The following is a 17508-nucleotide window of genomic DNA, read 5'->3' on the forward strand; positions in this document are numbered from 1 at the left end:
AGTTATCAACTCTGAAATGGAATACGCTAAACGTCAATACCCAACCCACCACCGCAAAAGTGCCGCAGCTAATTGACAACTATAGTCATATACAACCGCTCTCCAAGTTTGCACCTCCAGGTAACATTGGAAAAATATAAAAAAGTGCGCGCCGAAGTCGGAAATGCCGAATGAATTCAAGCGGTCGAGTCATTACGTATATAAAAAATTAATCACCCAACTCTCGTCGGTCTTTCTCGGGTTGATGACAACTGCTCATCCTCACTCAGGCCAGTCTCATCAACATCATCAAAGAAGACAGCTGACTGCCGTCGAATTTCTTCAAGAACGCTGTTGCGGTGTCTTAAATGTGGTCGATTGTCCAAGTCTGGAATTCGTGGGTTATTCGTACCGTCAACCCGATCCTGGGATCGCCTATCCAGGTCTCGCTGCGCATATTGGACATCATACTGATCTAATTCACCATCGTTGGCGGATGGGTCAATTTCGGGGGGCAAAGGTGTATTAAGCTGGCGAGCAGAAACACGTCCATCCCGCTTCAGCGCCGCGGCGACCACCTTCTCCAGCTTCATCCTGTTCTTGATAAATTGAATCTTCGGGAAGGTGCTATTTTGCCCTTCATTTATCATACGGGATAATCGCTCAGGCGTAGGGTCAGTCAAGATGTTATACAAATCGGAGAGTGTCGATTTCGGCCAAATCGTAACAATCCCACTGAACCGTTGCAGCCATATTTCACTCCAATCCTGACCTAGTGGTCGAGGAAGAAGTTCAAGATGTCTGAGGACCTTGAGCCATTTGTTCAAGTCCAATTTAATATATTGTTCTGTGGCCGACCCGAGGAAACCCCCGCGCCAACCGCGACCTTTGCGATGGGTAACAGGACGACCGACGCTACCCCTGGAGCTGAAAAAGAATAAACTTATGTGGGGATTAACCTAAAAGTAATTCCTCTCAGCCGTCTACATAGCCCAAACGGCAAATGAAAAACTCACTTGAGATACAATCGGAAAGTTGGCATTGAAATGGATATCCAGTGCCTTCAACGGTATATCAGTTCGCAAACTACCGTCCTTCCACTTATGACCAAAAGAGTAAGGGGCAAGTGTCCCATCAGGCTTCTTCATCATCAACACGACAGGATTGAGTATCCCAGGAACAGCTGCGGAGGCAATGACTGCGCTCCATATAACACAATGGGGCGATGTGAGATAGTTTGCCAGAATTGTAGGAGAGTGGGGATCTGACGGAACGCAAGAGACGTTTAGAATTCGTCCGGTTCGCTGATACGCCTCCAAGAATGTGGTGGAGCCCCTGCAGAACCAGCTGCATTTTTCTGCCCAGTCGAGGGTGTCAAACCTAGCTCCCGTTCGCCACCATCGCCGTATCCAAATTTGAAATGAGTCTTCGCATGCCTTAATTTTATGGGCCAGCTCTGGAACGAGGAGTTTTTTGAGCTCCTCGTTTGTTCTCGTGGCTACCAGCGCGGCTACAAGGGCACCTCCAGAAGTTCCCGAAATGATATCAGGGAGTACTCCATTATCAAGGAGAGCCTTGACAACCCCAAAATGATAGTATGAAAATGTAGCTCCCCCAGAAAGACACAACGCCGTGCGACCGTAATTAGTTTCCAGTTGCTTGAAAAACACTTCCTTGGTTGTATTAGGGACATCTTTGCTTGTAAGGATAAGCCGCAATGAGGTATGTACTTCATCAATGAATTCTTGAACCAACCGCTTGGTTCCAATGTATGTCTCGCTGTATAGGCGTGGATTCTCAACCCCAGCGAAATTATTCTTGACGCACCCTTCGAGCAACACACGGAGGTCTTCCAGCAATGAGCAGAGTTTGGCACGATCACCTTCACTGGTTTGTGTTTGCTCCACCTTTTCTCTTAGTGTCTCCAGTTGTCTTTTGACCCTTTTGACTGTTCCATGGTCATAATATGCATATTCGTCCACTTCTTTCCATCTGTCATTACCCAGATAAGCATCCAGCTTCTTAGCGGCCTCCTTCCATTGTCTATAGTTGTTTGCGGCTCCCATATGCCTTCTCAGAGTTTGTCTCCTTCCTCTCCAAGTAACGAAATGTTCATAAAGGTAAATGTATAGCCGAGTGAGAACGTAGAGGGCACTGAGAACCGAAATCCAACCCAAGACGATCGAGAGCAGTGGCCATTTTAGAAGCACGTACAAATATCCTTCCCTCGTTTCGTCGACTGTCCTGTTGGCTGCCTTGCGACGCGATCCCAGTTTCCGCACTCTCTGGTGTATGGGGCGCCAATCGTTGATCGCAACGAGAGGTGCGGCTTCTGGAGCGCTGAGGGCGTTCTCGAACTGCTCGAGCTCCTTGTCTTCAATGAATCTCCTGTTGAAGTCCGGAAGCCCATAATCCTCCTGTGACGAGCCCATGCTTTCGCGAGCTTACACTCGAACCCAAGTCGTCGATATCTCAAAACAAAATAAATTAATCCATTTTGACAGAAAAATTCATCGTTGCAAGCTGATGATAGCCAGCTTTCAGTTATGCGAAAAGTCAGGGAGTTCAAGATCCAGGAAGTTCATAGCCACCCCAAGCCACGTCGGACGATATTGCATCATACTATTAGCCTTAATTCAGCCACATAAATCACGTGGTTTGCCCTTGAATTAGCTCGCTTTCCAGCGACTACGTATGGCTGCGTGCCATATCTCTTCCCCGTTGATTTTATCGTCTCTTCGAAGCTTGCTAATGACTCCTACTGTCCTTTTACAGGAGGCATGAACTAAATGTGAACCGCTAACTATGTCGTCCGACCTGTATAATCCCAGGCCCGATTTGGTCACTAGCGGAAGCATCAACCTTGATCTACCAACTACAGCGCACAGTCGGTGATATATGATTGTGGCACAACAATCATAGGTGTCAATAGTATCCATAGGCCAACAGATAGAAGGGTCAATGTATAACAGAGACGGTCAAATAAAGCTCAACTTGCTACAGGTTTAGTCCGTTCGTGGCTGGCTGTATGCAGGGTTATTTTCGCGCCAATGATTTGCAGGAGTGATAGAGACCCATATCACAAACTTATGAGAGAACTAGACATATCGATATTGATGGAAAAACTTACAAAATTTTGCGAAAGCGAGGACAAAAGTGAGATCTCTGATACTATTGCAGGCCGAAGGACGCAGCCAGCCACGTACGATGGCTATGGCCCATCAGTTATACCCTTTTCTGAGAGCTTCCCAGAAGATGGATCTTAGTGGTTGACCCGTTACAGGACCCTATCGAATCCATTCTCCAAAATATGGGAGGCAGAGCCTGCATACTTGCATTTCTTAGCTAAAACCCAAAAGGGAGCGAATAAATTTTGAAAGAGAAAATGCGAGTAAAGTTTTCAGACTCCAGCGTGCAGCAGCATCTTGTTAAAATGGTGATCTGATAAACCTAGTGGTTCTTGGCTACAGCACAGCCAAGCCTTGCGCCGCCCCATTTTTATATCGGTCGCCGATGTTTAGTGCCAAAGGGATACAGGCTGCATATTTCCGTCCAAATTCACAGGAATCAAAATGAGTACTTGCGGGTAAACACAGTGTACTGATGTCATAACTACAGGAAGCACGGAATTCATCTCCCCAATTGCGGCCCTTTATTTGCCATTGAAAAGGGTATCGTGATCGTTTGGCTCTCCCAATCATTGATCAAGCGTTGGATGCTAAGGAGGTTTTCACGCAGGAGCATGGGAGCATGGAAGAGTATCCAAATCCCTACAGACATACTGATAACGTCATTGCACAATGCGAGGAGGCTGATGATCTGGGGAAAAGCGACATCATTCGCACAAATTTTTTGGATAATTTGATACTATGTTCCGAGGCTTAGTGCTGACCACCAATCAATGAGAAATCCCAAAGCCCACGATAAACCGGCACACAATCTTTTCTTTCCCTGAAGATACATAGCCTTAACACGCCGCACAGCGATAGGGCGAAGGGAAGTTTTGGTTTCGATCCAGGGCAACATTCTCACATGACGAAAATCAGTGACACCAGCTAACAACGAACTAAAATGAAGTAACTAATTCTTTTCATCGACGAAGGCACGTCAATCAACCATTCTCACGGTGATCATTCAATTCGCCAACACACTGCCCTTCGCTGTGACACTTTCAAACTGACAAAGTATCCGCCATCCCGAGGATACCCTGCCAATGAGAACAGATTTTGACCACGTTAGCTATATGCTTCGTATACCCCCACAATCCAAATTTATCTGACAGCAACACAAGTCTAAAGTTTTGTGATTCTATCGCGCATGTGTCAGTTCTTTTGTCCGTATCTCTGTGGGGAGGGCCAACGCGAACGAAGGTAGCGCTGGGCGAAAGGATTTATTCCCCCAACCAGCAAGCGCCGAATTCAGTTATAACACCAATCCCTTCACCTATCATATAAGCCTCATCTCAGGTATATTGTTGTCCGAGCTGGTGACAGACGAAACTATACATCTGAGATGGCTCTCCTTCCCTTGCTCTGAAAAAAATACTCGACCACAAAATGCCATCAGAGGCAGTTTCGGATAGTCGATCAAAATGCCGGCAAAAGTCGGGAACTTAGGGAGAGTGTGTACAGACTAGCGTTCAACTGAACATAAGAACTAACGTAGTTAAACTCCGACTAAACTTGGAGAGATTTTTGAAAGTTACTTCAACCGCGCACACCAGTCTGCTCAGCTGCATCCACTCCTTAAGGAGAAATGCTCACTGTGGTGCATTAGCACCATCGCGCTACTGCGGAGGTTCTATGATTTCCATGCAATAATGAAACACTGCCCACAAAGCCGGCAACCACTCGTCGTTTTTGAGCCGTGGAAGGGAAACTTGACCCCACACTAGAAAAGAAGGTTGACTAGCGAGGCGACCCTCCGGTCAATCTCATCTCAGCGCCAGTTAATGGAGAAGCGGGGGAATATCGGACAAAACAATGCGGACAATCGAAAATCAACGGTAAAAGTTTGGAAGAGAGGAAAGGTCGTTGTCATCTCATTGAGAAATTCCGAAATCCCTGAAACCTGTCCCGGGAACAAGGCGGTTCAAAAGCGGCTCAAACTCAGACATGTAGATTTCCAAGCATTGCATTCATTAAAGCTGGCATCTTATGCCCTCCAAACCGCACAACATCCGAAATTCCATTCCCATCTTCATGGCACAAAAAAGGAAAAAAGAAAAAAAAAACAATTCATCTGCACTACGTATATCGCGCTGGTGGGGCGGAACGATGAGCATGGTTCATTATCTCTCATAAAAATCTGGTCAAGGTCAAAAAACTTCACGATGTCAGCAGGGTAACAGCGAGGCGGGCGTTCCGGGAAAAGCGTAAAGGGCTCTCTAAATCCAGTTACTTGTTCTTAGCGAGGGAGTTATCAGGGATTGGCCCCCTCCATGATCTCTCCGATCAGTTTAGAGAATGGCTGTTTTTAACTACATGCATAAAATCGGGCGCATCAACCATGCACATGCAGAAATGTTCTGAGGCTTCTTTTTTTTTCTTTTATATACACATACGCAGTATATCCATGGATTGTTGATTTTCCTTCCACGTGAGACCAAAAAAAGGATCAAGTGCCAGGGTTTTAGTTCTATTATCGACCCTTCCTTTTTATCACCATTCCCCCGTCGCAGTTAAAGTTGACGTAGTGATCAAGTGAGAGAACAGGAGAAGTCGGTTGACCAGGAGTTGATGAGGGATAACATCATTCTATTCTTGAAAGCCAAAATTCCATTCCTGGGATGAGAAAGTTTAACTGAGTTAAACTATTCCCGTCACTTGACGTATTGGTTTCCTGGATATTGATGCCAAAGGCATTGCCAATATCCCTGAAAGATGGGATGGGGACTTCCTGGACATTGGATTTACTGAGACAATGTGCTATAGTTATCCAAACCATATCCAAAAACGAAATTCCACCCGGGCTATATTTTCGTGAGTGGCGGCTCTGTCTGTGAATTGGTCAAGAGGAATTTTCCTTCATTAAACTGCCTTAAAATTTGGGGAAAAAGTGAGTTCGGTTTTAAGGGCGATTGGTTGGTGTCTTGTCCGGGGAGCTTCCGGGTGGATGAAAACCCATCCGCATTGGTCCGGGAAGGCTACTGACAGTTGGAATAAACAAAATCAAAAAGGATATATGTAAGGAGAAACAAAGCTCAATAATGTGCGAGACATGGAGCATACTTGAAATGTTAAATAAAATGCGGATAAGCGGTAGCATCCACACAAGAATTGAAGAAGTAGAAGGTAGGTGTGGCGGTTAAATTCCAAGCTCTCGCGGATTCTTGTGGTGTGGTGCTCAACCAAAGGAACTCTGTTCAATGGCAACTACTATCATCCACTTGTTGCCCCGACCTGCTTCCTTAATAATTTTTGTTCCGTACAGAGGCGTGGAATAAGAGTCCTTAAGCAAGCTACACACGGTTGATGTGAGTTTAAGGCGGCCTGCTTCGGCGTCAAGGCCAAATAATAACCCCATAAATTCCGTTGTGGAGATCGGAAGATCATTCGAGGTCTGGTATTGAGAGATTGAGATTTGCTTTTTGTCCCCACGCCTCCGCATTTTCCCCCAGAAATAAGCACGGATTACATCAAGGCATGCAGCAGTTACATACTCGAATACCCAAGGCCAGTCAGTTTTGGACCTCCCAAGTCTACAGAGTAAAGTTCACCGAGTTCTAATTATGGGTGTGCACGAGCCCGCGCTAACTTCGGCCCCACGGGCCGCAACGATAAGAGTCATACATGGTTAACCTCACCAGGTTTATGAGATAAGATAATCAAGTGATTGGAATCGTATGTGCGCATGGGAAAGCAAAACAAACGAAAAGCAAAAGATAGGGGCGAAGGAATCAACAGGGATGGGCTGATGATGGAGTTTTTCCATAATCATACTATACTCTCTTTCGTTTTCTTATTGGATTTTGTTTTTTCTCATGTCGTCGTAAAAGTACTCTGTAAGAGAAGGCGGAATGCCCTTTAAGCAGAAACTCCTCGATTGACCAAAAGCCACTGAACTTTGAAAATGGGTTGTTCACACTGACCGAGAATTGCGTCAACTAATTGGTTAGCGCGCCGCGGTAACCGCAGATTTAGCCAGCTCGTCGCTCGCATTCTTAATCCAAGCAGGACGGAAAGAGCACTAACTTCTGGAGTTCTTTTTCCTTCCAGTCGATTCCCCAGGGTTGTGCATGGACATGTAACTCCGTACTGTACTGTGCATACATGCAGATGGCAGGAGAGGCTGGAGGACGTCTCAAGAACCTCGCTGCGATGCAGCCACACAGGAATGAGCGGAAGTGCGAAGAAACTTCCCTGGTGCTGCAAGCCATCAAGGGCGTTGCTCCGTAGTTGGATAGAGGAGCCAATCGGTTGGCTGATCGGGGTCAGGCTTGTTGCGATAAGGTGGGTGGTTGGAGTGCCCATATGACGGGTATTTCCCACTACTCGGACTAAAACTAGTGGACGACTACTGTGAGGAACCGCGCGGTCACGGGGCGATGGCGTATGTGGCTTGAGGGAAGCAGCTAGGAAACTAGTTGAACTTTTTTTTTTTTTTTTTTTGCTTTTTTCTTTTTTCTGAACCTGGCAGATGATAAGACCTGGATAGTAGGAAATAATCTTCCTGCACTATCCACTATGCTTGGATGCGGTCCCGTTTGGAGTTATGTCCAATACAAATTGGTATTTGAATTTGTATCTTGGTATGGGAGAGAGAGGGGATGTCCAAGCAAGAGATAAAAGTATCGGGACAATTCCCTATGTAGCCTTTGACATCTTACTCAAGAGTCAAATGAGTATGATTGCCAGAAACTAGTGGACCAAGTAGATGCCATCGGTCTTGGCCTTGGGAAGCTTTTATTTGGATCTTGAATTTTTAGGATTCCCCCGTTGAGTGACTGGCTTCAGACATGGTGGAAATGACAATAGTAGCGCCTGAGTACATCTGTCGGCACCGCCAGATTAACTCTCTGATCTGAGTCCTTGGCTGCTAAGTCGTTTGCGAAGGGAGATATGAGGAGACTGGCCAATGATCAACTAGGAACACAATAGTTATATTTTAACGAAGATGCAACCGAGCGGGCTCAAAAATAGCACCCATTTGAAGCGATTTCGGACAGGGTTTAACTCACTACTGCTTAGTTTACGCACTGGTCATTCGATTTAGCCCATGTCAGCGTTGAGGGTAGATCATGCATCTTCGCAGACCCGTTAGGGGGGGATTGTGAAGGCGGGGGTTGGTGGGGAGTTGCACCTGGGCGGTTTAATGAATGGCTGTGAAATAACAGCAAATGAAGAACCGCACCTCTGTGCTGAACAATAGCGGTGAAGAGAAATGAAGGAAAAAGAGCTTCTTGGAATGTTCTGATGATTTGACAGGCAGCGTTTTGGTTGGGATAAGTGCGCCATTGGGGTTGCCGAAAAAAAATGGACCATAACTAATCGGTCCGCATATGCAGATATATGTATTCAAGGGCCAGAAATTGAGATTCGAATCATAATTAGGCAGGAGGGATTCTGCACCTAACGTTGAGGATGGACGATACTCTATGCTCACTAAGAGGATCGACCAGCCTTCCCCTTTGGTGGGCTGTAACTAACCAAGTGTCGAGTTAATTCAGTCCAAGCGCCGTAGATTATGGGCTGTTTGAAGCGTTGGATTCTTGCTGGCGGAGAATTCAGCGTTTGCTGTGTATCACGCTGCTGGTGTCAGCACCCACCGGAACAAAGTTGAAGGCAGAGGACGACATGCGTTTCTTTTCTTTATGAATGTGATATTTCCTTACTCTCACTGATATCATCCCTATGTTAAGCCTTTAGCGAGCATACCGTGATTGTTAAACAACGAATGGCATTCGAGGAACAGTATTTCGCCACCCTTCCATCATCACGGCATAAAAAGCAGCCTTGTGACACCCCAATAAGGAGGTGCACAGGGATGGTCTTGTGTGGGTGGGTTTCTGTTGGATGTGCGAATGGAGCTGAAAAATGCAGGACTAAGATCGATAATATTGGTGCATACGCAGTGTAGATGTGGTTGAAGACGCAAAACTAACAGATAACTGATAGGAAATGGGCTTTGTGCTGTTATGCTGGATCTTTCTTCTCAAGAGCTTGTACCTAGATGGGTTTACAGTTTCATCTAACTGGGTGTCCGGAAACATTTTGTAAATATTGCTCCGCTAAGTCCTTTTCTTTACCCAAGACTTTACGATGGGCCTGAGGCGTCTGTGACCAGAGGATGAAAGATGCATCTTTGATGGTTTAAGCGGGGAGGAATCCAGCCGCCCCATGAGCGTCATGGCCCCCATCGGGAGCGGATTGAATTGGAAAGGTATGCACTTCCGTCCCGTGTCATCGGGTAGGGGTTTGTTTTTGTTTTTGTTTTTGTGTTTTCTTTTAAGGTCAGTGGGTTGATAGGATTCTTGTGTCTCTCTACCAGCCGCCTTAATGGCTTCGGGAAAATATTTACCATGGTTAAGCGAAATCAACTTGACTCCACAGGAACCAAACGAACTCGGGCCGGGATGGATGCGAAAAACAAATTTAAAAAGACAAGCAAAGGAAACCATGGGTGACAATCGAGCGAACTATGGCTCGAATAATTAATTAATTGTGGGGTGTGGATTTTCTCCATTTATCCTGATCGTGTGAAAACCGACGATTCATCATTAGGGAGAATCAAACCATTTTTTATCCACTTCGACTCCGATGTCGACGTCGACTGCAACTTCGACTACTGTTTACTAACTTCTCCCGGAAGTGTTGCGCAAGGAATGCGCGGGAAAGATCTCGTTTCAACTTCGCAAGTTGTGGAACCGCGCCAACTCAAAATCCGTCAAAAACGGCAGGATGCATGGATACTGACTGGCCCATCTGTTCTAACTACCAGTTCGTTTTATCACACAGGACCGGCTCCGCCATATTTCTTTTCATCTTGATCTGGAGCCGGGGCGGTTCTCCAGAGCAAGCTTCAAACAACGGTTCGCTATGTTATTTCATGTTTAAGCCAAATGGAGATCTAAATATCAACAAAGGTAACTAGGGAAAAATGTTTATGGTGCCGAGTTGATGATGATAAACAAAAAAAAAAGACAGTCCCTGGTCCGTGGTAGTCTGGCAAAGCCCCGAAGTAACTAAACGTCGTGTGACTAGAGTCATCTGTAAACAATGTCCGTGTCAGAGGGAAATCATAATAAACAAAACTCTTTTACCCGGAGGACAAAGAGCCATCACTTTCGACCGCTCTCTGCGCAATTTAACAGCGATATCTCGCAATTTGATGATATGATTACATCGATGACGACGAGAGCTAGAAGAAGAATAAATCGAAAAGATCGACACACAGATTTCCCATGAGCCAGGTGATTGAACACGCAAGGTAGATATCGTCATCGGCAGGCCATGTGGGAATGGGTGGCAGGGTACAAGATGTCAGGGTAGAACTGCTGCCACTGGGCGTTATCTTGATAAGGATCGATCATTTGCATCGTGAACTCCCATTGTATCTCCAGTGGGTTAGCCGCGTGAATGAAGGTAATTGTCCTATGCTTTGAACTGTTCATCCATGATGGGCAATGTTCGCTTCCGCCGGGAGGCTAACGGTTGAGGACGTCTTATCTCGCCACAACAAGCCCAGGTCCCATGGACACTGGACAGACCGGCCAAACTCTCCCCACCAACCTCATTGCTTTGGTGATCGTTTGGTTCCTAGCTCAGATAGGAGTCAAACCAGCCGAAAATTGTTCACTCAGGAGTCACTGCTAGGATAGCAATCCGCACGTAGTACAGAGTACTCCGTAGAATGGCAGGAGTTCATGTCGTAGAAACTGTACTGATAAGGGACGGAGTAGTGAGCAAGCTAAGGCCAGCGGCGGTTGACACTTGAGGACGCTGATATGCCAGAGGTCCACTCGAGCAGGCCGCACTACGCTATAAGTTAGGAGCTTGCAGCAGCTAGTGTCAAGGGGGGCAGGGCCTCTGGCGCTATCCTGCCCGTATGCAGCCTGTTGCATCCACAAATCCCTCGTCCCATGCACGGTGCAGGCTTCCCCTTTGGCTGGCTGCTTGCTCGCGGCGTTCCCCAATCAGAACTGTGGAGCGCGAGCATCAGCACTCACAGCCCACGACGCCGTGACGAGTGACGGATCACTCCTTCAGCCGTAGCTCAGTATCCCGCACCTCTTTATCTTTCCCGCCTCGTCCCCTTTCCTCTGCTTCGTCTCTCCTTTCTCTTCTCTTCCTGTTGTTCTCTTTTTCTTACCCTGGGTCCCTGTGAACAGAGGACCGGTCGGTTGGAGGAATCATCCTGGGACCATCATCTCTTCCCTCTCTCCATCCTCCCCCTCCAGGGTTGACTCCCGAGTTGAGTCAACCAACCTAATTCCTTCCATTCTCTGGCCTTCTCTTCTCTCCCCCGTTTGCCCACGGTCCAGCATCGTGCTTGGATTGATTATATTTGTATTGTACTTGTGAAATTCCATCTTCTCTAGCCAGAGACGGGCGTCCGTTTCCACCATTCCTCCTGAATTTCTTCTGCCTTGTTTTTTGTTTTTGTTTTGCTGAACCTTTTTCCTTTGGGACTGTCCCGGTGACCAAACCCAAAAACACCCCGCCCAGTTTCTCCCTGTGCACATGAACTCAAAAGAGGTGACCTTTTGACCAGTGCCCCACGGCCTTTGCCATAATCTTCCTGTGTAGTCAATTTGGTTCTTCAATTTGGTTCTTCACTTCCTCGTTTCTCAACGCGTTCCCTGAAACCCGGCCCTCGAGTTTCCTGTTTGTTTAACCCCCTGGCGGTTCAGTCACCAAAAAGTCATCAAAAGCCTCTGTTGTGTGCGTGTAAGTGTGTAAGCATTGGAGAGCGCCAACTGGTCCCAAGATCATCAAGATATTTGGTGTTGGTGGCAGCTGTCTGCTCGCATTGCATTTCCTGGCTGCAACAACACGGCCACACCCCCTCTGCTTAGATTTGTTCAAAATGTCCTCTCACCCACACATACCCTCGTTCGGTCAGTGAGCAATTCCCTTTTATCTCCTTCGGACACTGTTCCCAGAACTCCTTGGGCAGTGACCTCGTCATTATGGAGAAACTAAACACTGAAGATGGCCAGCTCTTCATTAAGGTAAGCGCCCTGTTTCCTGCAATCCCCCTTCGGGGCTCATTCCTTCGTCGAGGACTTATGTTTACATGTTAACTGATTGAATGTGTTTATAGAATCTGGCCAGCTTTGTCCGTACTCATGAAAAGGCCCTCGCCAATGCCTTGCAAATGAAGCGTCAATCTTCCAAGACATCCGACTCTTCCACTCGTTCCGCCACCTCTTCCACTCTGGCTGCTGCGTTTTCCTTAGGCACTCTGAGTTTCACATCCCACAACATTAAGCCTGCAAAACTCACGCTGACTGGCCACCATCTTTTCTATCTATTATCCCGGTTTGAGGATATTTCTATTCCCGTTGGTCCTATGAACATTCGCTTGGAAAACATCAATACAGAGGCTTCGTCCGCATATGTGTCTTTCTTGAGCAAGCCACGTCGCTCCGCTGGAGACAGAGACTCTATCCATTCGGTATCCAGTGTGCGTAGTGTCATGTCCAGTATGAGCTCGCTCTGGTCCTCATTTGGCCTCGGATCTAAAGACCCCGTCTCCAAATCGGAAAAGGCCAAACTCGCCATTGAGAATGACCTGAAATATTTGTATTCTGCGTTCACTAAAATCCCGTTTTTGAGGCTTGCCCCGGACCACAGAGCTCGTCTCATTCATGGATACGAGGAGTTCCCCTTTGACACTGCTGTCCCACTCTATTCGTTTAAAAACCTCAGTGCTCTGGAGATTATCGATGTAGATTTCCGCTCCTTTTGTGGTTGGGATCGCTTAGCTGAACAGTTAAGATCCCTTACTCTCAAGCGTGCCAGTATTGATGATCCTGCGGACCTCTTGACCGGGATCGTTTTGGATGACCTTGACAAGCGGAGACGGAGATCCTCTAAATATCAATCATCCCCAGTTCTTACTTCTCCTAACGGGCAGACATCCAATAAATCGGAGCTGGCAAAATCCATTTCAACACCCGGGTCGCCAGTGGCGGATCTAAGCTCCAGTCCAAGCTCCAGCCCAAAGGCCAGCACCTCAATGACCAGGGGGTTCGCTGAAGGCGGGAGAAGACTTGGCCGGACAGAAAGCATTTCGCCCACGCGACCCAATAGTTCAAAACAGCAGTCTCGTCGCAGAGGAACAACTTCCAAAGTAAAGAGATCTGGATCTGGGAGTTCCAATTCTAGTGACGCCTCATCCCACTACAGGACTAGAAGCATGTCGAATTTATTGGCTGCTGGCATTCTTCCCCCATCCAAATGGCGATTCCTCCGCCACCTTAGCTTGACAGACAACTCGATGACAAGTGTCAGCGCTGCCAGTCTTGCTCCTGTTGCTAATACTCTCCAATCGTTGGATTTGTCCTGGAATCTTTTCACCGAGATCCCAGATAGCCTTGCATCCTTGACAGCTATGAGGTCTTTAAACCTATCTCACTGTATGATAGACTCTCTCCATTCTCTTTCTAGGAACCCGCTCCCTGCCATCACTGCGCTTAATCTCAGAGGAAACCGTCTCCGATCCCTCGCAGGCATCGAACGATTATTGTCTTTGGAGCGCCTTGATTTGCGAGACAACGAACTCAGTGATCCTACTGAAATTGCCAGATTAACTGGCATACCATATCTACGTGAGATTTGGGTCTCTGGGAACCCCTTCACCAAAACATTTTCTGAATACAGGGTTTCCATATTCAATCTATTCAGACAAACGCCAGGATTCTCTGAGGACATTATCATTGATACCACCGGCCCCGGATATACAGAACGGAAACAACTTGTCGCTCGTGTTGCAGAACCAGAAGGAGCCCCCGTTGTTCGACACTCTGGACCAGGCGACGATCCTGCGGATGAGACCCAAGATATTCCGCTTGCCACATCGTCAGCAACTGCGATTCGTGCAGGTGCATCAGGGTCCGTCGCTGCAGCTCACGCGGAACATGCAATAAGCTCTACCAGGCGGAAAAAAAGTTACAGACGAAAAATCGTCGAGCTTTCCGACGATAATCCTTTTCATATGGCGGCCGATGGCGCTAAAGCCGTTGATACTATTTTCCCACAACCTATTCCCGAACACCCTGTTACAAACCCCGCAGCTACGACTGAACAACTTAAAAGTCCATACAAGATATCGGCCAAAATCCCCAATGCCAAACAACCTCAGAGAACCACAATCACTACTTTTACCACTCCCAAAGAATCGCAATGCAATCCTATCTTTGAGTCCACAAAGAGTCCCAATTTACTGCCTGCTATTCAAAGTCTTGACTGGAGCGCCAACGGGGACTCGTATCGTCAACGACTCGAAGCATTGAAACACGAAGTTGGAACCAACTGGTTGACAGTGCTAGGCGATGAATCATGGGACACTTCACAAAAGGACATCAGTTCTCATACAGTTGTTGGTTCGGAATACAGCCCGGTTGGGCCACTTCGGCCCTCGCTCATCGCCAGGACTAGTAGCCAGGCCATCGCCACTGGAGGTCGAACGGTAGGCTAAATATCAAACGAATCGACCCTTTTCTTTCACCCGGTCAGACATCCCCCTCTCTCCACCTCTCGTCCCCCAGAAGAACGGCAATATCAAACCCGAAAAACAAAAATATACCATCTTGCAAAAATGAGATATAAGAATGGAGATGTATAGACTGTATTTTCAAATCGCGACGAAATAAATGGCAAAAACCCCAGCGGACCGATTTTTTGTCACTGCCCAACCCTGTCTCCTTCCTAAAACAAAACGTCCGCGTGCCATAAAAAAAGAAGTCGAGAAACAGAAGGAGGAGGAGGAAAATGTCGTTTTGGAGCGGGAATTTGCCATTTCATTAACCAAAATCTTCGTTTTCTCACTTTTGATTTTTTTTTTTTCCTTTTCCTTTCCTTTCTTTTTCCTTCTACAACGCAGCTTTGTGGTTTTCTCGAATGGGATATTTGTCTGCATGTTCATTTTCTTTTCTCTTTTTTTTCTTTTTATGCATGAAATATACCACTGTTGTTTCTTGCCTGTATGATCTTGATTTTGCTTTCTTGCCTTGCATGTGAATGGCGCTATGTGATATTTGGATGGGATCTTGTTTCTTCATTTACCTTTCTCCAACAACCCGAGATTTCAGGCCTTTTCCCGGGAAGTTTCCTATTAAGAGGTTTGTCCTCTTTTTAGTCTTTTAGACCGCTTTTGGACTGTACTTTTACGGACTGGAGAGGCGGTTTGTTGCTGTCTTGTGTTTTTTTTTTTTTTTTTTTGTATTTTTTGTATTTTTTTTTTCATTATTATTTATATTCTTTTTGGCCTTTTCGAATTTTTCTTCAAGGTTACTCAGGCGTTTCACATGGTAAACCGTTCTATTCATTTTCTATTTTAGCTATTTTCTTTCTTCGTGGCAACCTTTTTGGTTCTGGGAACAGAAAGCGTTAATGAGGTTGTATAATTTTTTTCCATTTCCATTTCTTTTTCGTGTGTGTGCTGGAGGTGGTTAATTTATCTAACAGACTTGGTTGACGGCTATAAAATATGTTATTTACCTTCCTTTTGCATATGCACTTATCGGATCTTCCTCTCTTTTTATTAATGTTTTCGTGCTGTCGTCGTTTGTTGCGCTTCCTATTCTGTGGAGCATATAGGGCTGGCGTAATAAGCTACTTAGTTTAGCTGAGAGAGCCCTATCCTTACCCCTAATGCCATGGCCCGTTTGGGATGTCTAGCTAATGTACACACGTACATAGGCTCGAATGTCGTTGGCCCTCCTCCTATAAACGTCCAGTCGAAGTCTTCCTATACGCACCCCGAGGGAATTTTGGCAGGCTCTTTTCGGTGTATCATTCTTTACATTCCTTATGCATTGGTGCATATAGAGCACCACGGCGTGAGGATTTAGCCAGGGCCTCTATCCTCTGGGTGTGTCAGGTACCTGGGTTTGGCTAGGCGTGGAGGCGCAATATGTATGACATGACGATTCATTTTTATTGCGAGATGGGGTTTTTTTCTCCCCAGTTGATGTTAATGAACAGTCAAAGTACAGCGCCTATTCACTCTCTATTCAACGTTGAAGTGATGTCAAAACATAGTCGTATTTTGTATGAGACTTTAGCTGCGTGCTGGGGTATAGGTTTCGTATATGAAAAAGGGCCCTGGCTGCCCAATAACAAGCAGACGGTGTGGTCGAGTGGTAAGACGTCGCGTTGTGGCCGCGCCAGCCTGGGTTCGATTCCCAGCACCGTCATTCACCCTTTTTGGGTTGGTATTTTTTTTTTCTTTGGCTTTTGGTTTTACTTTAACTGCGACTTGCTTCATTTTATGAAAAATTCCTTCTGATAATAAACGTAAAAGGGTATTTGACCTTTTGGTTATATGCGATTCCCGAAGCAGCGACAGTAAGATGCGGTATGTATCAGTCAGCACTTGCTGTTGAATTCTTACATCTAATACCAACACATAAATATAGCATTAGCAGCAAGAAGTGTGAAGAGGGCGTAATGACAATCTATCTATAATAAGTTTATTTATACAGAATATAGCTAGTAGCTACCAGATAATAATTTCTGTGGATATTCATCTTCTTCTGCTACATGGGTTGTGCACAATCTAGCAGAGAGAAAGATAATAGTATTGTTGTGTACTGATGCATACTGTACCGTATGTAATGGGCGCGTATCTGTTCCCGTTCCTCAAACGCTTACCAACTTTCAGCCCAGTCAAAACTCGTTTCAACTCTCCACCTCCAGTCCATCACCTCTCTTGATAACCATCTCCTGGCCTCAACCACCACCAGTGTCCCTCGACCGGTATTTTTTGCTGTTGAATACCTACTCCATTATCGCTTTGCTACTATCAAAGACTTAGACTTCCTTTGGACTGCTTTCCATTAGCCAGAACAGACTGCTCTGCATCATAACTATTGCCTTCCTAACAATCGCACCACCGCCACCATTATCCATCACGCTCGCGCGGAAAAAATAAAAACTTCAACATCCAGCTAGACTACGCTATAGATAGGCTTTTACCCATCTACTACAACCAAATTTTCGTTCATCGCAGGACGCGGGAATCGGCCGAGCCGCGCTTGTTACCATCTTGTCTGGGATATTGGCGTGGGTAAAACCCAGAATAGAGCCTCATCCGTTGATCTGACGCACCAAAGCTCGCCCTCAAACTCCATCTCTATCAACTCCCCTTCGACTGCAGTCCGTACCACATCTCCCACCACCGCAGGACAAATATCCAGGACGTTAGCCAGCATCCGTGAGAGGAGTCTGGATTGGAGGCACGTTGGCTCAGTCCTCCACGGTCCTTTTTACCCCTTCGTGTCATATTAGGTTTTCGACTTCGTAAGCTGCTCGCCCTATTCCATACCAACATCGCCCATAAACCCCGAAAGTCCCCAGCACG

At 46.4% G+C, this 17508-nt stretch overlaps 4 protein-coding genes and 1 non-coding gene across 5 annotated transcripts; 4 read left to right on the plus strand and 1 right to left on the minus strand.

Annotated features, from left to right (window-relative positions):
* Positions 1–212: 212 nt before the first annotated feature.
* On the minus strand, positions 213–2411 carry HCBG_00748 (patatin-like phospholipase domain-containing protein; the record flags this gene model as incomplete). Its single annotated transcript, XM_045427798.1, has 2 exons — positions 213–938; positions 996–2411. 2 exons carry the CDS (start codon positions 2409–2411, stop codon positions 213–215), a joined length of 2142 nt encoding a protein of 713 aa, XP_045291773.1.
* A 2159-nt stretch (positions 2412–4570) lies between these two features.
* Positions 4571–5326, plus strand: HCBG_00749 (uncharacterized protein; the record flags this gene model as incomplete). The annotated part of the gene is made up of 2 exons (XM_045427799.1): positions 4571–4600; positions 4874–5326. 2 exons carry the CDS (start codon positions 4571–4573, stop codon positions 5324–5326), a joined length of 483 nt encoding a protein of 160 aa, XP_045291774.1.
* Positions 5327–9326: 4000 nt separating this feature from the next.
* HCBG_00750 (uncharacterized protein) lies at positions 9327–10166 on the plus strand (the record flags this gene model as incomplete). Its single annotated transcript, XM_045427800.1, has 3 exons — positions 9327–9360; positions 9702–9917; positions 10072–10166. The coding sequence occupies 3 exons, from the start codon at positions 9327–9329 to the stop codon at positions 10164–10166; spliced, it is 345 nt and encodes a 114-aa protein (XP_045291775.1).
* Positions 10167–12109: 1943 nt separating this feature from the next.
* HCBG_00751 (leucine rich repeat domain-containing protein) lies at positions 12110–14813 on the plus strand (the record flags this gene model as incomplete). The annotated part of the gene is made up of 2 exons (XM_045427801.1): positions 12110–12151; positions 12244–14813. 2 exons carry the CDS (start codon positions 12110–12112, stop codon positions 14620–14622), a joined length of 2421 nt encoding a protein of 806 aa, XP_045291776.1.
* A 1458-nt stretch (positions 14814–16271) lies between these two features.
* Positions 16272–16342, plus strand: HCBG_11000. The gene has a single exon. It is a non-coding gene; the product is annotated as a tRNA-His (tRNA).
* The last annotated feature ends 1166 nt before the right edge of the window (positions 16343–17508 follow it).

Source organism: Histoplasma capsulatum (genome assembly GCF_000150115.1).
Source record: "Histoplasma capsulatum G186AR genomic scaffold supercont2.1, whole genome shotgun sequence".
Taxonomy (NCBI): Eukaryota; Fungi; Ascomycota; class Eurotiomycetes; order Onygenales; family Ajellomycetaceae; genus Histoplasma; species Histoplasma capsulatum.